Source organism: Rhineura floridana, chromosome 2 (assembly GCF_030035675.1).
Source record: "Rhineura floridana isolate rRhiFlo1 chromosome 2, rRhiFlo1.hap2, whole genome shotgun sequence".
In the NCBI taxonomy this organism is placed as follows: domain Eukaryota; kingdom Metazoa; phylum Chordata; class Lepidosauria; order Squamata; family Rhineuridae; genus Rhineura; species Rhineura floridana.
In genome coordinates, this window is record NC_084481.1 from 233,951,467 (window position 1) to 233,973,395 (window position 21,929).

The 21,929-nt window shown below is 44.8% G+C and overlaps 1 protein-coding gene across 1 annotated transcript in view; it reads right to left on the reverse strand.

Moving 5' to 3' along the window:
• The window catches only part of ABHD12B (abhydrolase domain containing 12B), a 40,346-nt gene extending 24,944 nt beyond the window's left edge, over positions 1-15,402 (reverse strand). Inside the window, exons 1-3 of the mRNA XM_061612575.1 lie at positions 15,231-15,402; positions 3,600-3,733; positions 709-811 (exon numbers count right to left, since the gene is read on the reverse strand). Coding sequence (XP_061468559.1) covers positions 709-811; positions 3,600-3,733; positions 15,231-15,358 — 365 coding nt within the window. The 5' untranslated portion in view covers positions 15,359-15,402. The remainder of the gene's footprint in view (positions 1-708; positions 812-3,599; positions 3,734-15,230) is intronic.
• Between the last annotated feature and the right edge of the window lie 6,527 nt (positions 15,403-21,929).

Here is a 21,929-nt window from a genome sequence, read left to right on the forward strand (position 1 = left end):
AATAGGGATAATGGAATAATGGCTATTGAAATTATTGGACCTAACAGATTTTGATGAGATGGATTAATCGATATGTTTATTTGGACTATGGTTATGACAATAAGATTATTATTATTATTATTAACGAGATGGATTAATCGACATGTTTATTTGGAGAAAAATTGATAGATACATTTCTTAAAGAATTGAAACCTCTCTGACTTTTTGTGGAAAGAATAAAGTAATGTTTATGAGATTTGATGATTAATTAAGATAACTACTGGAGGAAAGTGATTTTATAATATAATTTAAGAGACAGGATTGTTATATATTGTAGACCTATAACTGATTTGATCTGCGACAAATGGGAAGTCAACATTTTATTTTTTTGTTTAATCATTTTTGTTTTGTTTTGTTTTTTGTCTTTGAATGTTTTATGATTTTGTTTTGTATATTTTATGAAAATTTGAATAAAAATTATTGTAAAAAAAAAAAAATACGCAGTTGTACAGACACACACACACACACACACACACACACACACAAAGAAAGCAAGAGAGAAGCCAAGCGTTCTCGCACACACACCGCCACCCAGCTGCTTCACTGCTATGCAATACGGATCCCCCTCAGCCCCAGATCAGAAGGGAAGCGAGCCTCAGAGAGCAATGTGCAAATCAGGACACATCCCACATCATGCAGACGCACTTCTGTGGGCATGCCCTTACTCACCAAATGCCAAAAGTGACTCCTGGTTCAGAGGTGAGATAAAAGTTTGTCGTGTGATTCAAATACACTTCGGGCTTCTGAAAATCCACCCAAAAGGGATACGACACTGCAAAAGAATTTCACATTGAGGGTGTGCTTCCTCCCAAAGGTCCATAGCTTCCCCCCCCTCCCACTTATCAGTGCCACGACAAGCCCTCTGAGAGCATCTCCACATCACAGATGATTGATCTGTCATCTGGTTGGTCACTGTGAGAACGGGACGCTGGGCTAGACTGGCCTGATCCAGGAGGCTCTTCTGACGTCCTTATGAATTAAGAGTTATTCTCTTTGCCCAGGAAATCCTGGGAACTGAAGAGGGGGTAGGTATTCCTAACAGAGAACGGCCAGCTCACTCGGCAAACTACAATCCCAAGGATTTTTTGGACAGCCAAAATGGCGTCAAAGCGATACAAATCTGTAATGTAGGTGTGCCCCCTTCCTGAAGCCCTGCAGAGCCTGTGCCAGCCAGAGAACTGAGGCAGATGGACCAATGGCCTGACTCAGTTTGAGTTAGCTGCCTAAGTTCCTTTCACCCAAAGAAAAAAACAGCTATGGTTTTGTTTATCATGTCAGCAGCTACTTGGCAAACAAGATGAGATGCTTCTCCTGTTTGTTGTTATGTGCCTCCAAGTCGATTACGACTTATGGCGACCCTATGAATCAGCCACCTCCAAGAGCATCTGTCATGAACCGCCCTGTTCAGATCTTGTAAGTTCAGGTCTGTGGCTTCCTTTATGGAATAAATTCATGGAATTTATGGCTTCTCCTGTTAACCAGGAAGAAAGCACAAAAAGGTCACAAGAGGTAGGGACACTTCCTCTACCAGTGGCTAAAGCCCAGTTGCCCAGCTGCTTATTTCCAGCCCCTACCCAAGCAATTAGGGCAGAGATCGCCAACCCGGGTGCATCCGAGGGTGCTGTCTTGAAGGCACATGATGCAGCCGCCTTCCGGAAGCGAAGCGGGTCTGGGTTTGGTCAGCGCCTGGGTGGGGGCCCGCCTGGCCTGGGAACCCCACAAACGCAGCCTTGAGTTCCAAGATGGAAGAAATGTGGGGCATCAATGCAATAGTTGTAACCAGTTGCCAGAAGCCGTGGGAGGGGAGAGTGCTCTTGCACTCAGGTCCTGCTTGCAAGCTTCTCGGGGGCATCTGGCTGGCCATGAGAAAAGGATGCTAGACTAGATGGCCCACTGGCCTCATCCAGCAGGCTCATCTTATGTTCTTAGGCGGCCTCTGGATATTTTGGGGGCATTGCTGTTTTTAATGGCAGGAACCTCCTTCACCCACGGAGGGGCTTTCCTGAATGGGGAGGGTGCTCAAGTATGCTCTGTGTGAGCAATTGAGAGAAATGAACTTGGACAGAGAGGGAGGGACAGAGGGAGGAGTGGTCTGCATGTGTGTGACGGGAAGTACGCAGGAATGTGTGGCCTTTATGTATGCATGGTCTGTGACAGAGAGGGGCAGAGAGAGAGGGAGAGGGATGCAGGGGTGTAGTCATCCCGGGTCGCGGGGGGTTGTAGACCTGTTACTTTCTTCGGAGCGAAGTCTCAGCTAGTTCCTGTTACGAGCCAACCATCATGAAAGGGGAGCGTGTTAGCCACTGAGAAGAGTTCTTATCCTTTCATGCTGGATGGATACAAGTCAGCCACTGAGAAGACTCTTCTCAGTAGCTAACACAAAGCCTCCGCTTTCATGCTGATTGGCTCCTAAGGACATCTGTTGGAGTGGAGTGTAGACTCGGAGATGACACAGAGAGCAAGGGACATGAGGGAAAGTGGGAAAGGGGGTGTGGTTGTGAGGGGTCATGGGGTGACCATCATGAAGGGACCCTGGTACACTTCTGGAGGTATGTATGTATATGTGGGCTGTGAGAGAATGTGTGTGTGAGAGAGAGGGGTGGAGGGATAGAGATGTGAGTAGGTGTTGTGTTTGTATTTGTGATCTTTGAGAGGGAGAGATGTCCTTGGGCAGAGATGAAGACATGTAGGTGTATGTGGCTGTGTATATGTGAAGTGCAGGAGTGCACGACAGAGAGAGAGAGATGCCTGTATGTCTGGTCTGTAAAGTGTGCAGTGAATGTACGTGTGTACTATGAGAGAGACTGAGTATGGTGTGGCCACCTTGTATATTTTTCCTGGCACTGGGAATTAGACAGCAGGATCCTCACTCTGTGTGGGGGTGAGAGGAAAATCAATACTGTGTGATCTTCCCAATCCGGACCAGCTTGTCCATGGCAAGCATGAGGTTGTGGGGGCAGGGAGGGGGAAGCAGCCATGACAGTACTTTCTTTAATTCTGTGTTATGCCACACCTACCACGGCAGCCATTTTGTGACTGGTACTCACAGCATTTTCACAAAATTCAAAATGAGCCCAGTGGTCCAAAAAGGTTGGCGACTCTTGAAGTAGGGTACATCCAGCAACTAGCAGCCACCAGCCCATCAATGCTCATCTTAAGCCAGCAATATTTAGCCACCCATGCTGAATAAGAAAACGGTTTAGCTACTGGGCAACACAAAGCCCTAGGGCTTTATCTTTATCTCATCATCAGATGAACGCTTGTGATATTTGAAAGAGACATCTTAAATAAGATGTACTAGAAGTCGCCTACACCAGCCCTGCATAATCTGATGTTTCTTCCAATGTCAGGAAAATGAAGCCAGTCTGGTTTGAAATTAAGACGGTGTGAATACACAGGGCCTTCTGGTGAAAGGCGGGCAATAAATCTAATAACAATGAAAATTGCAAGCAGGCTCTGGATTAGTGATTACTTGGAGAAACATGGCAAAGCCTCTGGGGAAATCTTTGCTGCCTCCTATACTCCATTTAAGTTCCGGCACAGGCAAAGGGAATACTTACAAAAATTTAGAAAGACAAATTTTCGTAAGAGCGAAGGAAATGCTCGGATGACGAAGGGGAAAGAGGCATACACAATAAATACATTCAGTAGCAACTTCTTGATTTTACTCATTTGGAACCTGTCCAGAAGCCTCCTAAAAGAAAAAAAGGATAAAAAGCTTAATTTAATCATAACAGTGATGACAATGATGACAAAAATAATAATTTACATAGCACTCTAGTGTTTGAACTTATTTGCATACATTATTGCATCAATTCTTACAACAACCCTTTAAGGTAGGCCAATATTGGTATTTCCATACTGGCTCAGGCCCGAGTTTCAGGGGTCTCTCCCAGCCCTACCCTGGAGATGCAGAGGATCAACCCTCAGACCTTCTGCATCCAAGGCGTGTGCTCTGCCACTCAGGTACGGCCCTTCCCTAGCTATCGAGAGGGCCTAAACAGCTGCTTTATACTAGTCAGACTCTTGGTCTATCTGTTGTTGTTGTTATGTGCCTCCAAGTTGACTACGACTTATGGCGACCCTATGAATCAGTGACCTCCAAGAGCATCTGTCATGAACCACCCTGTTCAGATCTATCTAGCCTTGTATTGTCTGCTCCAGTCTTCCACAGCTCCCCATTGATGGGAGCCGTAGGAGGGTGGGTGACACGAGACAGGGCATTCTCCGTGGTGGTGGCACCTCACCTGTGGAACTCCCTTCCGAGTGACGTTCGGTCTGCCCTCGCTGTTGGGAGATTTTTAAGAGGCGGCTAATGGCCATGTTATTTGGCCAGGTTTTTGGACCACAAGGAAAACACTGTTTTTTCTGGGTGTGGTTTCTAATGATACTATCGCTGCTGATCTTACTGTAGTTTTATCACGATTCACTGTTTTTAAATGATGTTTTATTCTTTATAGGGTTGTTTCATTTATTTCTGCTGTTTGCCATCCTGTGCTCTAAACTGGAGGATGGGCAGGATATTAAGAGTTTTGTATAAATAAATAAATAAATAAATAAATATACCATTGCGCCACAAGGCACATTCGGACCAAAAGCTACAAGGGCGTGAATGAGCCAGAAAATGATCCCACACGTACCATACACACACTCTCTGTCTCTTCCTAGGTTTCAAGAGGAGGTTTTTTTACACAAGGGAGATGCAGCTAACGATTCTGAGTTCTGATGCAACACTTAGCTCAGCAAAAGTGTTGTCCATGCAAACCCCAGCCGATAAACAATTTTGCAAGGTATTTTCCAAATTTCCTTTGCTTTGAGGATGCTTTGGGAAGATACCTAAACACACTCACAGGGCAGTGTCACAGCATGTTTAGAGACAGCAGCCAAATAGCCATAATAATCAGGTTCCCAACAAACAGAAGTGTGCTGTTTTCCTGTTTTGAAACACCTGTCAGTGACATCCCCAAAGGTGACATTTCCCTTGATCCCTACCCTGAGGTCATGTCGACATCACAAACTCAGGGATGATTACAAAGCACCTCCTCTGCTCTGCAACATGTTCCCCAGCATTTACGGGCAAGGCTAGCTGTGGTAGGTGCCAGTTGGCTAGTACCAGAGACATTTTTTTTTAGTTGTTATTTGATTTATATCCCGCCCTTCCTCCCAGTAGGAGCCCAGGGTGGCAACCACCCACATACCTGGCTCTCCAAAGGCAGTTTTGCAGCTATTTTTGCAACTGTATTTATTTGTTGTGTTAAAATATTTTATATACCGCCTGTCATATAAAATACCAAGAAGATTCACAGGATAAAATCAAAATACACAATACAATGCAAGAACACCACAGATATCCATAAATTTGTGAATTTTGCTGTTTTTTTTATTATGGTGAAAGATGCACTGTGAAAGAGGCATATATGCTGCTATAAAGTTTTTTAAAATAAAGATGGACAGACTGTCTAACACAGGAAGAGGAAACCTTTTTGATCCTGAAAGCCACATTCCCTCATTAGGAATCGTCCAGGGGCCACATGACAGTGGTGGGCGGGGTCACAGGCAAAAGTGGGTGTGGTAATGGGTGCAAAAGATGCAAAAGAAGGCCAGAGCTTTCAACACCCACAGAGAATTCTCCCTCCAGGCAGTCAAGAATCGTTAGCCCAGTTCAATGACCCATTCCCAGAGAAAGAACTCAAGGAGGGCATGGAGCAGGGTATGTGAGGACAAAGGTGTGGGGAGAGTTCTGAGGGCCTGACAGAGTTGCCTGAAGGGCCACATTAAGCCCCTGGGCCTGAGGCAGTAGCGGCTGTTGGTTCCATGTCAGTGGGGCAGTGGAATCTGCTCCAGGTTTTAGATTGAATTTTCAAGGAGCTTCCTTGGACAGCTCCTTGAAACTTGGGACTAAAACCCAGAGCGGATTCCACTGCCCCACTGACTTGGAGCCAAGAACCGCCACTGGCCTGAGGTCCTCTATTCATGAGCAATGGAGCAAGACTGCAAACAGATTCAATGTTGGATTTGCATGTATCAGCTCATGGACCTGGGATAAATTTCTTTACAAAGAGGCAAGCCAAAGATCTTGTCAGAAGATAGTACAGTGCCTTGCAAAAGTAATCAGTGCTCTCATATTACTGAATTACAAATAGTACCTTGTAATTTCATTCCGTCAATATTTTATTGTGAAACACTGAAATGCAAAATCAATTATTGTAATGTGACATTGGTTTTATGTTGGGAAATATTTGTAAGAAAGATAAAAATCTGAAACATGTTGCTTGTATAAGTATTCAACCCCCACACATTAATATTTGGTAGAGCCACCTTTAGCTGCAATAACAGCTTTAAGTCTTTTGGGGAAGGTACTGTATGTACCAGCTTTGCACACGATGTCGGCGGGATTTTGGCTCATTCTTCTTGGCAGATTCGCTCAGGGTCATTCAGGTCGCTTGGATGTTGGACCGCAATTTTCAAATAGTGCCACAGATTCTCAATGGGATTGAGATCAGGACTTTGACTGGGCCACTGTAGGGCATTCACCTTTTTGTTCTTGAGTCATTCCACTGTTGCTTTGTGCTTGGGATCATTATCCTGATGAAAAGTGAATTTCCTCCCAAGCTTCAGTTTTTCAGTACGCTGAAGCAGGCTCTCCTTCAGCATTTCCCTGTATTTTGCTCCATCCATTCTTCCTTCCATTTTAACAAGATGCCCAGTCCCTGCTGATGAGAAGCATCCCCACAGCATGATGCTGCCACCACCATACCTCACTGTAGGGATGGTGTGTCTTGAGCATGGGCAGTGTTAGGTTTGCGCCACATAGCGCTTCGAGTTTTGGCCAAAAAGCTCTATCTTGGTCTCATCTGACCACAAAATCTTTCCCCACATCACAGCTGGGGCACTCTCACGCTTTCTGGCAAACTCCAGATGTGCTTTCAGATGGTACTTTTTGAATAAAGGCTTCTTTCTAGCCACCCTCCCATACAAGCCAGTGTTATGCAGAGCCCCTGATAGGGTTGACTGGTGCACCATAACTCCACTCCCAGCCACTGAACTCTGTAACTCCTTCAGAGTGATTGTTGGTCTCTCTGTGGCTTCTCCCCCAAGTCTCCTTCTTGTCTGAGCACTGAGTTTTGAGGGACAGCCTTTTCTTGGCAGTGCCTGGGTGGTGTGATGCAGCTACCACTTCCTGGTTATTGATCCAACTGTACTCACTGAGATATTCAAACACTTGGATATTATTTGCTTGCGGGCTTCCCCCAGGCACCTGGTTGGCCACTGTGAGAACAGGATGCTGGACTAGATGGGCCACTGGCCTGATCCAGCAGGCTCTTCTTATGTTCTTATCTTGTACCCTTTTCCTAATCTAGGCATCTGCACTACATTATCTCACTTCTGTAGAATGCTCTTTGTCCTTCATTTTCCTTCAGATCCACAGCCTGTCCAATGATCCTTCAACAGTGGGGTTTTTATCCTGACAACTGTGACAGCAACTTGAATGGTTCACAGGTGGAGGCCAATGGTAGGGTAACTGTGTCCTTGATAGGGCAATTTCTTTCATCTGTGTAAACTGAGAAGGGTTGCTCATGCAACAACATGTTTCAGTTTTTTATGTTTCTTACAAACATTTCCCAACATAAAACCAATGTCACCTTACAATAATTGATTTTGAGTTTGTGTTTCAAAATAAAATACCATACAGAACGAAATTACAATGCACCATTTGTAATTCAGTAATATGAGATCATTGGTCAGGGGTCTGATCACTTTTGCAAGGCGCTGTATCTCATTTTAACTTAATAAAATCCATCAGGGCTCTGACTCTTGTCAGGCTCAGGGAAAAGGCCAATTATTTTAATAGGTAACAATCATGGCTCATCACACAGGCCCATCTGTAAGCATGCATTATGCTATTAGTAACAGCCCTGGAGCCCGCTTACAAGGGGCCTTCTCTGTGCTCTTGCAAGAGAACTAGGAAGATGCAAGCAGAGAGTTTATTTTGCCTGTGGCTCGGCTGCTCTGCAACGGAGGCCCTGCCCTGGGAGACAATTGGGAGAGCTGAGTAGCTTCCATAGAAACCTTTGACTTTTGCAGGGTTAGAAAGTAGCCTATGGGACAAAGGTAAGAGGCGCACCTGTTGCTCTGCCCACTTTTTGCCTCTGGCCCCACCCACTACTGGCATGCGGCCCCTGGGAACCTGCACATGAGGGAAAGCGGCCTTGGGCTGAAAAGGGCTACCCGTTCCTGCCATAAGAGATCTTGCTTCAAGGCCTCAGCCAAGCACAAGGTCTGGCATGCCTGCCACACAGCCTGGTTGCAGAGTAGGCCCACAGTATCGTTTTGCACCACAGTAGGCCCAAGACCCCTGCCGGCCTCTTTAATTCTGTTATCCCAGCACACAGACTGGAATTCTGATTATCATCCAGCCATTAAGCTGTTCAAGGACTCAATTAGAGATGTGAAAGCCCAGAAGAAAAATGGAAAAATTCAGGGAGGGGGAATATTTTCCCTCCCCTTATTTTTCCAGGTTTTTTTTTCTGGGACCTGTTGCTGTTCTTATGTGCCTTCAAGTCAATTTCAACTTACGGCAACCCTATGAATCAGCGACTTCCGGTAAAGGAATGAGTCAGAGGAGTGTGAAAGAACATGGACGCACTCTACACATTCTCAGAGGCACACAGGCGGACCTGGCATGTCCCAGAGCTGAGCACTAACCCTGGAAAAGTCATTGGCATGACTGCCCTCAATTTCCTAGCCAGATTAAATGCCTTTTAAGTTGAGACCTATCCCAGTCTGCATCTGTGTTGGAATTCCTTTTTAATATGCTTTTAAACCTTTTTTTTAACAATACTTTTTAACCTTTAAAAAAAAAGTCTTCAAAGCTTTTTTTAAAAAAATGCATTTAAAGTTGTTTTGTTTTAATGTATTTTAATGTCTGTTTTTATGATGTTTTAAAGTGTTTTTAGTGCTTTTGTTTGATGCGCTGGGCTCCTGCTGGGAGGAAGGGTGGGATATAAATCAAATAAATAAATAAATAAATACTGTACATAAGAAGGGGCAGCTCTCAGGGGAGACGCCCCAAGGTACTTAAAAGACTCAGCAGAAGTTCAGGACACAAATATGCATAGGCTCATGTTATATGAACAGGCCCAGGCGCCTTGAAAGCAAAGCAAAAAGGTGCTTGTTTTAGAAAGGTAGGGGGAGCAGAAAATCTGGGCCTCAGGCTGTCTGGAAGGGCTGCACCAGGCAGGCTCCTGGCTGCGCACCAGACAGACAGCTCAGACACACCAGCTGGAGAGATTTGTTTGGCCCAGAGCCTTTGCCCCCTGAACCTTTGCAAGGGCAACCCCACTTGGACGATGCAGCTAGGACCAAAACAAAAAAGCATTACAGAGACAGACTTGGAAGAGCCCATTCAGGATGCAGCCAAAGGGGGAGAAGGAGGGCAGGAAGGAGGCCAGCAGCCTGTGTGTGTTACTCACACAGGCTGTTGCTTTTTTCATCAGAAGATCTGTGTAATTATTAGTGTGTGGCAGGTCACAAACACAGTGTTGTCACCCTGTTTTAATCATAACTTTGGTAATGTTAGGTGTAAAGAAGTTCCTCAAAGAGCGGATCCTCAACCTTTTAAAAAAATACTGGGAGGTGGCATCTGATGCCGAGGATGGCAGGGAGGAAAATAAACCAGGAAAAATGTGTTTGGTCATTGTTGCTGTTATTTCTTACCCAGTCTTCAGCATGAGGTGCCAGGGTGGATTGCAACAGTGTAAAAATGCAATATTAAAATCAGTTAAAGCAATTTGCAAATCAAAAGCATAGGTTGATTCTCTTTATAGCTGGAGATTACCCGTGCAACCCTACATATGCCTTCCATACGTATTGCAGTATAATCCTCATCGGCCCCAGCCAGCACGGCTGGAGGGCACCTGGTTGGCAAAGGCTGAGTTCTAAGCCACACATTGAGACATGTGCAACTAGATTACGTTGCATGCCACCGTCTCTATGGCCCTGCTGGTGTGCCAGGGAGAGAGACAAACAGCCCAGGTTAGCAACAAGCTTTGCCTTCGGGGGGGGGGGGTGCCTCAAAAGATGGGACTGAGGAATTGGGGAAGGGGGGAGCCCCGAAGGAATGGCCAAGGGGTGCTGCTGTTATCCCACCATCCCTCAGCAGCCAGTGCTGGAGGCAGCCACCTCCACGTGCCTAATGGTAGGGCAGGTCCTGGCCGAGACACCCCTCTCCTCCACACCTGTCCCCCACTGGAGACTGCAAGCTGGGTGGCAGGGGGGGCTACTATGATTAACACACCATGTACCGTGTGCACCTCAGGCCTAGATCTCACTGAGGTGTCTGGGCTGTACCACTTCTGAACTGCCATGGGGTGGAGGCTCACAGAGGAGGGAGTGTCCTGCCTCTTCCATGCAGAAATTGTTCCTTGCATGTAAAAAAAGTCACCGATTGGGAAAAAGGGTTCTACCCTCGTCTTTGCTTCTTTGGGGCAAGGGGGAATTCCCTCCTGACACTCCTCCCCCATATGCAGACTGAAGTGGTATAGCCTAGACACAAGGTTTCCAATTTAGGACCACAGTAGACCATTTCGGGCAGATAAGACCGTAAGAAGAGGCCTGGGGCTGGATCAGGCCAAAAGAGGCCCGTCTAGTCCAGCTTCCTGTTCTCACCTCAGGGCTGTGGAGTTGGTACATCAAACCTTCGACTCCGACTCCAACTCCTCTGTTTTTTCTACCGTCCGACTCCTTCATAAATGGCAAATGTATATTAATTTATTAATATTAATAAATTAATTTTAATTTTATTTTGACACCGGAGTCAGTACATTTCTACCGACTCTGAGTCTGACTCCACCCAAAATTGCTTCCGACTCCGACTCCACAGCCCTGCTCACCATGGCCCACCAGATGCCCCCACTGGAAACCCAAAAGCAGGGCCCGAGGGCCACAGCAGGGCTCTCCTCACTTGGGGCTCCCCGCAACTGGCATTTAGAGGCACACTGGAGGAGGAGTGGAGCCATCAGGGCTCGTGGCCATCGGCAGCTTTATCCTAACACACAGTCTATCTCTCTCTCTCGACCTGAAAAGCAGCAGGTGGAAGGATACACAAAAAGATACCTTCAGATGTAGGGAAAATATATGGTGCCCATCTATTTTTCCTCCTGTGGATGGGAAAGGCTACCCGAGGGGAAATTTTCAGCAGAAAAACAGCATCCTGAGGAATGCATTTGGGAGAGGCGAGCTCATCAACTGTGGGAGCCCCTTGAAAAAAAAATGGACTGCCTGTAAACCCTATGAAGAGGGTTTCCATGGTAAGCAGTATTCAGAGGGGGTTTACCATTGCCTCCTTCTGAGGCTGAGAGGCAGTGACTGGCCCAAGGTCACCCAGTCAGCTTCATGGCTGTGTGGGGATTTGAACCCTGGTCTCAGCACTCAAACCACTATGCCACACTGACTCTCTAAAATGGAAATGGACTGCCTTCAAGTCAATCCCAACTTACGACAACGCTATGAATAGGGTTTTCAGGGTAAGTGGTATTCAGAGGGGGTTTACCACTGCCTCCCTCTGAGGCTGAGAGGTAGTGACTGGCCCAGGGTTACCCAGTGAGCTTCGTGGCTATGTGGGGATTCAAACCGTGGTCTCCCAGGTCCTAGTCCAACACTCTAACCACTAGGCCACACTGGCTCTCCAAGTGAGAACCCCTTAAGATGTTTTAAAATGTCATGTATGAAGCCAGCTGTTGGTGCTTTGTGTGTAATAAAGAAACAAGGAGGGCATCCGTGCATTTGGAGTATCGTGTGTACTTCTGATGGTGCTCTGTAGCCTTCCCCAACCTGGTGCCCTCCAGAGGTTTCGGACTACAGCTGCCATCAGCCCCAGCCAGCACAGCACCAGCTGGAGGAAAGATGCAGTGCTGAATGTAGCCACTCCGGTTTTCAGCTTGGACCAGAAAGTCACCTGGGTTTGAATCCCCATTGTGCCATAAAGTTCACCAGGTAGCCTTGAGCCAGTTGCATCTCTCCAACCAACCTACCTCGCAGGGCTGGCATGAGGATAAAATGGGGTCATTTCAATTTACACTGCTAGGGAGGAAGGGCCAGGATGCAAATGTGAAAGCAGGAGCATAGCTCAGTGGTTGCAGCATCCGCTTTGCATGCAGGTTCAATCCTCGATGGCATCTCCAAGTAGGAGATGGGAAAAGATTCCTGTCTGAAACCCTGCAGAGCTGCTGCCAATCAGTGCAGGCAGCACTGAGCTAGATAAGCCATTGCTCTGACTAGGTAGAAGGCAGCATCCTAGGTTCCTATAATAATTCACTAATAGGCAAAAAACCTTGCGGTTTAAGAATATACCTATAGCCCACAGATATTTCTACCAAACTTTAAAAAGCAGGGAAATTGGGCAGCTATAGTGAATGCACCAGCGGAGCAGGAGACCTGAACTCCTCTCTGAGATATTGGACTGCCCTACAAAGTTGTCAAAATGCAAACACAATTTGGGTTGGTCTTTCACAGTCCAATCCACTTGCTGTGTAGCTTGGAAGAATTTGGTAACATGTGCCTCTGAGCATATGGTGAGTGGTGGCAACACCTGCCATCTCCAAAGATGGAGAATTATATTTTTGTATGTTTGTTGGTGTTCTTCTTACTTTGCTTCTTTCCTGTGTTACTAATGTTTCTACAGAGAATCTACACTAGAAAATTTTATTTCCCTCATTATTCATCCTAGAAATCTGTGTCAAAATTATTTTTATTAATTTCAAAGCCTTTTTATTGGTCAATGTCATATGATGGTGAAGATAGCCTTTTTTGTTTCAAACTGGAGGTTATGGTCTATTTCTATTTTGGGTGCATTAACAGTTGGACCTGAAACTGCAGTTTAATGTAAAATCAGACTGATTACAATATGCTGCTACTTTAGCAAGGACTCTAGTTGTTGGAAAAAAGAGGATACATGTTTTCAGCCTGCTATGTTTAAACCACTTTATTTAAGGCAAGGGGTTCACGATCAATTAAAAACATAGAGCACACCTAGAATTTTGCTAGAATATATTTCATCTCCCACTGTTTTATCTTGTGCAAATTGAGACACTTCTGAGGTCCACTGGAGACTATTTTGCAGAAGTCAGTGCCATTATTCCACAATTACGTTTGGAGTTTTTTTAGTATAAATTTTGCAAAGTGTTGCTGTACTTCACATATTCATAGAAACAAAACCAAAAGAAAACGATTTCCTATAGGAAACTTCACTAAAATTGCAAAGTAAATCAGACATATTTAAAGTGACCATCTCAACTATATCAACTGTCTTAATAATGTTGCTTCCTCCCGCTAAAACAAGATCAGCACAGGACATATATTTTTTCTATTATTTGGGCTGATTACAGAAGAAAAAGAGTGTGGCGCTTAACAGCCTGATCACACACTATGTTTGCTCGGAAGCAAGTTTATTATTTATTTATTTATTTATTAAAGGTATTTATTTAATTTGGTGTTGGAGGAGAACTTCGCGCATAACATGGACCACAAAAAAGACAAATAATTGGGTGTCAGAACAAATTAAACCAGAACTGTCATTAGAAGCTAAAATGATGACACTCAGGTTATCATACTTTGGACACACAATGAGAAGACGTGATTGACTAGAAAAGGCAATAATGCTGGGAAAAACAGAAGGGAGTAGAAAAAGAGGAAGGCCAAACAAGGGATGGATTGATTCCATAAAGGAAGCCACAGACCTGAATTTACAAGCTCTGAACAGGGTGGTTCACGACAGATGCTATTGGAGGTCACTGATTCATAGGGTAGCCATAAGTCGTAATCGACTTGAAGGCACATAACAACAACAACATTAAATTTAAATCCCGTCCTTCCTCCCAGTAGGAGCCCGGGGCAGCAAACAAAAACACAACAGACTTTAAAATATATTAAACAAAACATCTTTAAAAACATTATTTTAAAAAAAAAGCAATTCCAGCACAGACGCAGACTGGGATAAGGTCTCTACCTCAAAGGCTTCTTGAAACATGAAGGTCCTCAATAGGTGCTGCAAAGATAGCAGAGATGACCCCTGCCTAATATTCAAAGGTAGGGAATTCCACAGGGAAGGTGCCGCCACACTAAAGGTCCGCTTCCTATGTTGTGCAGAACGGGCCTCCTGATAAGATGGTATCTGCAGGAGGCCCTCGCCTGCAGAGCGCAGTGATCGACTGGGTATATAAGGAGTAAGACGGTCTTTCAGGTATCCTGGTCCCCAGCTGTATAGGGCTTTGTACATCCAAAACCAGCACTTTGAACGCACATAGAACGCACCTCTATGCAGCTTCCTCCTGAAAGCACCCTTCCCTACCCTGGCATCCTCCATATGTTGACCTCCTCCTCCTATCATCCCTGACCACTGGCAATGGTGGCTGAGGCGGATGGGAGTCAGACGACATCTGGAGGGCACCAGATTAGGGGATTAGGAAATTTTGCAAGTGCCAAATCCTGTCGTTTTGGAGTTATTCCTACTGCAGCCTTCACCAACCTGGTGCCCTCCATATGTTCTGGACTACAACCCCCATCAGCACCAGGCTGGCAAAGGTTGCCCTGTTGTGTTACTCCCCATAATGAGATAGGAGCCCAGGGCGGCAGACGCAGCAATGGTAAGAGATTTTTAAAAATAATCTAAAAACAGTTAAAACCCTTGTCTTAACCAGGGATCTCTAGGGTGCCGGGGCGCGTGTCTCTCAGCCACCCAGCGCTTTTCCAGTCCCCTGTACCTCGCCCTGAGCCTCCTATATCTGGAGGAGAGGGGACTATTTGGATTCCTGCATTGAGCAGGGGGTTGGACTTGATGGCCTTATAGGCCCCTTCCAACTCTACTATTCTATGATTCCATGACTAGGGCGGGTCGACCACACCGGATGCTCCACGTGCGGGGGGGGGGCGCCTTCTTAAAATGCCCGTCTTTCTCTTGTTCATAAAGGAAGCCCACCACCAGCGCGCCCCCTTCCCCGCCCCGCGCAAGGAGGGAGCCCAGAGGCGCGGAGAGGAGCGCTCGCAGGTGGCAGGACGAGAGCGGAAGGCTGGTCGGATGGAGAGGCGCGCCGGGCAGGGGGGGCAAGGGGGGCAGGGGGGCGGCGGCGGCGGCGCGCACCGCCTCCCGCCGGGCCCCTTCCTCGAGCCGGGGGCGCGCAGAGAGGCTGACCTACCCGGCAGGTTGCAGGGGGGACCTGGCTGTGGACGCGGCCTGGCCCACCTTGGGCGAGGAGGAAGAGGGGGCGATCCCCTTGCCTTGGCACCCCGAAGGCACGGGCGCCTCTTTGCTCCGCCGCTTCATGCTCCGCTGTGCAAAGCCGCCGCCCCCGTTGCTTCAAGCTATTGGCGGCGGCGGAGGAGGAGTCGGCTTCCCCCTCCCTTCAGCAAGGGGCGGGGCGGAGAGAGAGCCACGCCCACCCACCGAGCTCAAAGTTTCTGCGGCGGCGATGCCATGCCTGGGGCGAGGCTCGGGGTCCGAGACGTAGGCCACGCCCAGAGGCCGGGCATAGCTGCTGGAGGCGGGACCAACCCCAGAAGCCACGCCCTCATCACTGGCGGAGGGCTCCGTGGGTCGCTCCCTGGCCGATCTCAAGATTGCGTTGCTGCCACTTGACTTTCCTCGCTATTCGGTTCGTGTACATGCTGATTTCGTGTCCTGGTGATGATTTATGCGATGTTCTATTTTTATGCGCTGTTATCTAATAATTGGTTTGACGGATTGAGAGCTCGCTGAAAGTGGGTTACAGAACAAAATCAAATTTTGTATGTTTTTCTTTTTCTTGTTAAAATTGGGCTCCTTTGGGAGGAAGGGCGGGATATAAATTCAATCTTATTATTATTATTATTATTATTATTATTATTATTATCCAATAGAATGAAATCAATAACAAGCCAACAAAAATGTTAAAAACAACCCTCCCCACCCTAAAAAAACCCCCTGCAGTGTCTTAAGGACATGTAAGCTTTCATGCAGCCTTCAGGAAATAAATAAATGTTTTAGGACAGTTTGAAACCGGAACACATAAAAGCCCAGTAAAATGGAAATGGACTGCCTTCAAGTCAGTCCTGACTTCTGGCTATCCTATGAATAGGAATTTCATGGTAAGTGGTATTCAGAGGGGGTTTCCCATTGCCTCCCTCTGAGGCTAGTCCTCCCCAGCTGGCTAGGGCCTGCTCAGCTTGCCACAGCTGCACAAGCCAGCCCCTTACTTGTCTGCAACTGCCAGCTGGGGGGCAACTGGACTCCTTGGGACTATGCCGCTTGCCCACGACTGCACAGGTGGCAGGGCACATAACTCCTGAGCCACTCGCTGTGGGGTGATCCTTAGCTGGCCCTTGAAGCCCAGGAGACACGAGCGGGGATTTGAACTCACAGACTCTGGACTCCCAGCCAGGCTGTCCTCCCAAGCAGGAAAGGGACATGATGGCGGCCGGCTGGCTGACTGGTATAGCACTGCATTGCAAAGTAAATCAGACATATTTAAAGTGACCATCTCAACTATATATCCTCTGTCTTAATAATGTTGCTTCCTCCCTACTAAAACAAGATCAGCACAGCACATGTCTTCTTTCTATTCCTTGGGCTGATTGTAGGTGTTGCCACCACTCACCATATGCTCAGAGGCACATGTTACCAAATTCTTCCAAGCTACACAGCAAGTGGATTGGACTGTGAAAGACCAACCCAAATGGTGTTTGCTTTTTGACCAATTTGTAGGACAGTCCAATATCTCAGAGAGGAGTTCAGGTCTCCTGCTTCCCTGGTGCATTCACTATAGCTGCCCAATTTCCCCACTTTTTAAATTTTGATAGAAATATCTCTGGGCTATAGGTACGTTCTTAAACTGCAAGGTTTTTTGCCTATTAGTGAATTATTATTATTATTATTATTATTATTATTATTATTATTATTACATCTGTATACTGCTCCATAGCCGAAGCTCTCTGGGCGGTTTACAACAATTAAAAACATTAAAAACAAATATATAAATATACAAATTTAAAAACACTTAAAAAAAACAATATTTTTTTTCGTTGCTTTTAATATCTAACTCGCCACTCGCGCTTACTGTGACTGTGGTTGGTACTGCTCTTTACTGCATTTTTATTGGTTACTGTAAAGCACCCTGGATGTTTTAAATTGATGGGTGACACAGATAAATGCTTTAAATCAGCCTTCCCAATGTGGGGCCCTCCAGATATTTTGCACTACAACTCCTATCAGCCCTAGCTAGAAGTGTCAGGTTGGTAAAGGCTGTTGTAAATAGATGACATAACCATAACCACAGAGAACATCAGCTAAGTCTGATATAGGCAGAGCTTGGAAAAGTTACTTTTTTAAACTACAACTCCCATCAGCCCCAGCCAGCATGGCCACTGGATTGGGCTGATGGGAGCTGTAGTTCAAAAAAGTAACTTTCCCAAGCTCTGGATATAGGAATGTTTCTCATACACTACAGGCATGTCCTGGCCTGGAAATCCTTCCCGACATGTGAATTCACACATTTCTGCTGGGAGCAAGTAGATCCCTCAGGAGATAAGTGTGGGTTGCCAAGAAAACTGGTAGGTGGAGTGCCAAATGTAATTTTCAGGGTTCTTGCAGCCAGCAGACTCTATTACAGCTGTTTTTTGCCTTCCTGGCAAGAGGCGAGCTGCAACCTCTCTTTTGTGAGCTTGTAAGTAGTACTTACCTGGTGTGCCAACCATTAGCATAGCACTTGTATACTGAGAAAGCTTAGTGGTGTGTCTCTGCAAGAAAGTTGCCTTGCTGGTATCAGAAATGCCATGCAATCGTACAGCAAGGATGAGCCACATCACCTCCAGGCTGTCAGTATTTTGCTGGAGGGATTCAGTCACATCCTGGAAGTGCAGGTTTATACTATTCAAGTGGATTAAGGTCACATCCACGCCATACATTTTAAAGCACACTTAAACAGAGCTTGGAAAGTTCATTTTAAAAAGAAAACTAGTTCAACTTGTCCAAAAAGGAACTAATTCCAGTTCATGCCCATTCCTTTACAAAACAAACTAGAGGGTTTTATTTTATTTTTTAAAACAACTTTATTAAACATTGGTCATCGTCGCAGAGTCAGGATATACAGAAAAACATAAATGTCAAAATGACAACCATTACAAAACATAAATTGAACTAAAATGAAACAAGAACAGAAGAGATGCAATGCGCTACAATACAGAGGGGGCTTACCTATTTATTCCATTACTCTGTTATGGAAGGAGTCATTAATCCTGAGAGCAAGGGCCCCAATAAGAAAAAGAAAAGGAGTGCAAATTATGGTCAAACTGTGCCTAAATGATACCGAGCAAAACAAAACAGTGGCATAGGGCATTGAGAGAGAATGCCCAAGAGCCAGATAATTAGTATAAGAAATAAAGTCATACCAAATCGCAAGAATCTGTCATTGGTGCTTTGTCATAGAATCACCAAATCATAGAACAGCAGAGCTGGAAGGGTCTTCTAAGACCATTGGGTCCAATCCCTTGGTCAATGCAGGAATCCAGCTTAAAGCATCCCAGACAGGTGGCTGTCCAGCTGCCTCTTGAAGGCCTCCAGTGTTGGAGAGCGCACCACCTCCCTAGATCATTGGTTCCATTGCTCCGATCTACCAATTAGGAGGTTTTTCCTAATGTTCAGTCGAAATCTGGCTTCCTGCAACTTGAGCATTTATCCTGATTTGCTTGTACAAAGCTTTGTTGTTATGTGCCTTCAACTCGATATCAACTTATGGCGACCCTATGAATCGGCGACCTCCAAGAACATCTGTCATGAACCACCCTGTTCAGATCTTGTAAGTTCAGGTCTGTGGCTTCCTTTATGGAATCAATCCATCCCTTGTTTGGCCTTCCTCTTTTTCTACTCCCTTCTGTTTTCCCCAGCATTATGGTATTTTCTAGTGAATTATGTCTTCTCATTATGTGTCCAAAGTATGAGAACCTCAGTTTCATCATTTTAGCTTCTAGTGATAGTTCTAGTTTAATTTGTTCTAACACCCAATTATTTGTCTTTTTCGTACTCCATGGTATGCGCAAAGCTCTCCTCCAACACCACATTTCAAATGAGTTGATTTTTCTCTTACCCACTTTTTTCACTATCCAACGTGCACATCCATACATAGAGATTGAGAATACCATGGTCTGAATGATCCTGACTTTGGTGTTCAGTGATACATACGTCTTTGCATTTGAGGACCTTTTCTAGTTCTCTCATAGCTTCCCTGATGGAAAAAAATTGGATTTTTTCTATAATTCATACATACAAATACATAATAAAAATTAAGCAAAAGGCCACAGGCCTTCGGATATAAGAAAAGGCAAACTCAGCTTGAAGTTCATAGCTAATGGGAAGGAGTAGGCCTGGGCATATGATTAATTTATGATGGATGGTATATTGTTTCTGAGAAAGCATGCATGCCTAGTAAGGAAAAGAGTGCTTGGGCTGCTTAGATTTTCTCATGGTAAAAATGAGGAGATTTAGATTATGGAGAATTCACATATCCTCCCCTTTATATGTTTATTTTTATATAGATATACAAATTAAGAAATATACCTAGAGGATCATAAAATCTTTGAATCCTGTGTGAGAAACCTGGTTAGCTGGCAAAGGTCATGTTCACCTCATTGTGAGTGACTACCTCTAATGGGTACATCGTCCTATGCCAGAGGCGTTTATCATTTGGTTCATATATTTGAAGAATAGATGATTAGGGATTCTTGGTTTTGTATGCTATAGAGAAAAAGGAAAGTTTGGCTTTGGCACACATTCTTGAGAAGTGGAGAGCAGCTTTTCAAGTGGGTATCTTGTATTCTCGCTAAGGCCTCTTCTGGACTGAAATGCAGACCAGTATGTATTGCATGTAATTTTCTATTAAGCTATGTATTTTATAATAGAAAATATAAGAAAATATGAAGGCTTAAAGCAGTGGGGTGTTTCATGAACTTTCAGTTACTCTAAGTTGAGCCAATCTCAGTCTTTCATCACGGCTTCACCCAAGGAACATGCCGTTATGTCCTAGATGTTCCTGGCCAGAAGCTATGATGGAATGGAACTTACACAGAAGAATACTGGTAACCCAGGTCAAGTAGACAGCAGATAGATTAGAGATATTAGTCAAAGAAGAAACAAGACAATGAAGATGGGAGGTATCTGCGAAAGTATGAATATACATATGTTCATTTTAATAATGTTTTTTTCATTTATTTATTTACGGTCATAGACCAAGCTGAACATATGCAAATACACAAATGCACAACAATACAGTAGGGCCCCGCTTATACGGCGGGTTATGGACCAGGCCCCCGCTGTAAAGCGGAAATCGCCGTAAAGCAGAACCCATTAACTATAATGGGCCGCGTCTCGCAAAAATGCCCAAAAACCGCAAGATCAGCTTTAAAACAGGGAATTTCCCCTAATTGAAAGCCACATCAGCAGAACACCGTAAAGCGGAACGCCGTAAAGCGGGGCCCTACTGTACTTAAAAGAAGCATTAAACATATCCACTCTTGTGAGATACCATCTTACTGCATATTAAAACAATAAAATTAAAATATTATAATTAAAAAGAGAATTGCTTAATCATTGCTTTTCGACACTCAATAGCTGCTGCAAAAAAGCTGGCTGCTTTTATTGTGACCCGGGGCTTCCGGTCAGATAACAAATACTCCAAATAAAATAAATCCGATCTACCTGGGATTTTTATTAAAATCGGGGTAATAAAAATAACTCTAAAATCATGGTAAAAAGAACAGTAAAACATCATATGACGAATTGTTTTCCTGGATTTTAATAATGCTTTCTGATTGGTTTGGGATGATCGTAGAGGGAAGAAACTGTTATGTCACATGGGGAAGAACTTGGGGGATTGGTTAATTACTGTCACGTGCTGGAATTTGAAGGTATAAAAGATCTGTGCACACCATACGGTATACCTCATTATAGTTCCTTCCAGACTTTCTGGAGGTCTGTCCCTGCATATGCTTGTAAGTAAATAAAGGCCTACCTTTTTGCTTTAAGCCTGTGTCACTGATTACTTAAAGGACCCCCAGCAAAAGATCCGAGGAGAAAAATTCTCCAACATTTTGGTGGTAGTGGTGGGATCTGCTGGGACACCAAGCAGGGTAAGAGCTGGATTGGGACAGGGTAGAGGGACCAAGGAAGCATGCAAAGAAAAGGGTAAGAGATCCATTTCAACATCTCAAATCCTTGCTGTCCTTTTCTTTCCCTGCTCTGCCAGACTCTCCTCTTGCTTGGCGGTGAGAGTCTATTTTTAAGAGTCTTTCCATGTCGTGTTGAGATGATACTAAATTTTATTGATACAAGCTGTAGCAAACTGTTTTGAGGAAACTGTTGTTTATAGTAGTGATGTTGTAAATCTTGGATTGCTTCAGTGTGTTCAACAATAAATAATAAACAGCATGTTTATTCAACATCCCTACTCTTGGTTTAAATTTCCCTTTCATTTCTCTAAACTTTTGGAATAGGGCTCTTGTTGTACGCCTTTTGTTGTCCTCTTCTGTTTCTATACAATAACTATTGTAATAGATCTCTTTGTCCCTACGTACTAGTCGCTGTATTGTTGCATTTAGGGTTCTGACTGTGTTTCTATCTCCTTTTGCTTTTGCTTTCCTTCTCTCTTTAACCATTTTAAGACTTTCTTCAGTTATCCATTGAGGTCTTTCTCTCTTTTAACTAGAAATATTGTCTTTTTACATTCTTCCCTGATAATGTCTCTGATGTCTCTCCATAGTTCTTCTGGTTCTCTGTCAACTAAGTTTAAAGCCTGAAATCTGTTCCTTATTTGATCTTTATATTCTTCTGAGATGTTATTTAAATTGTATTTTGGCATTATGATTGCTTT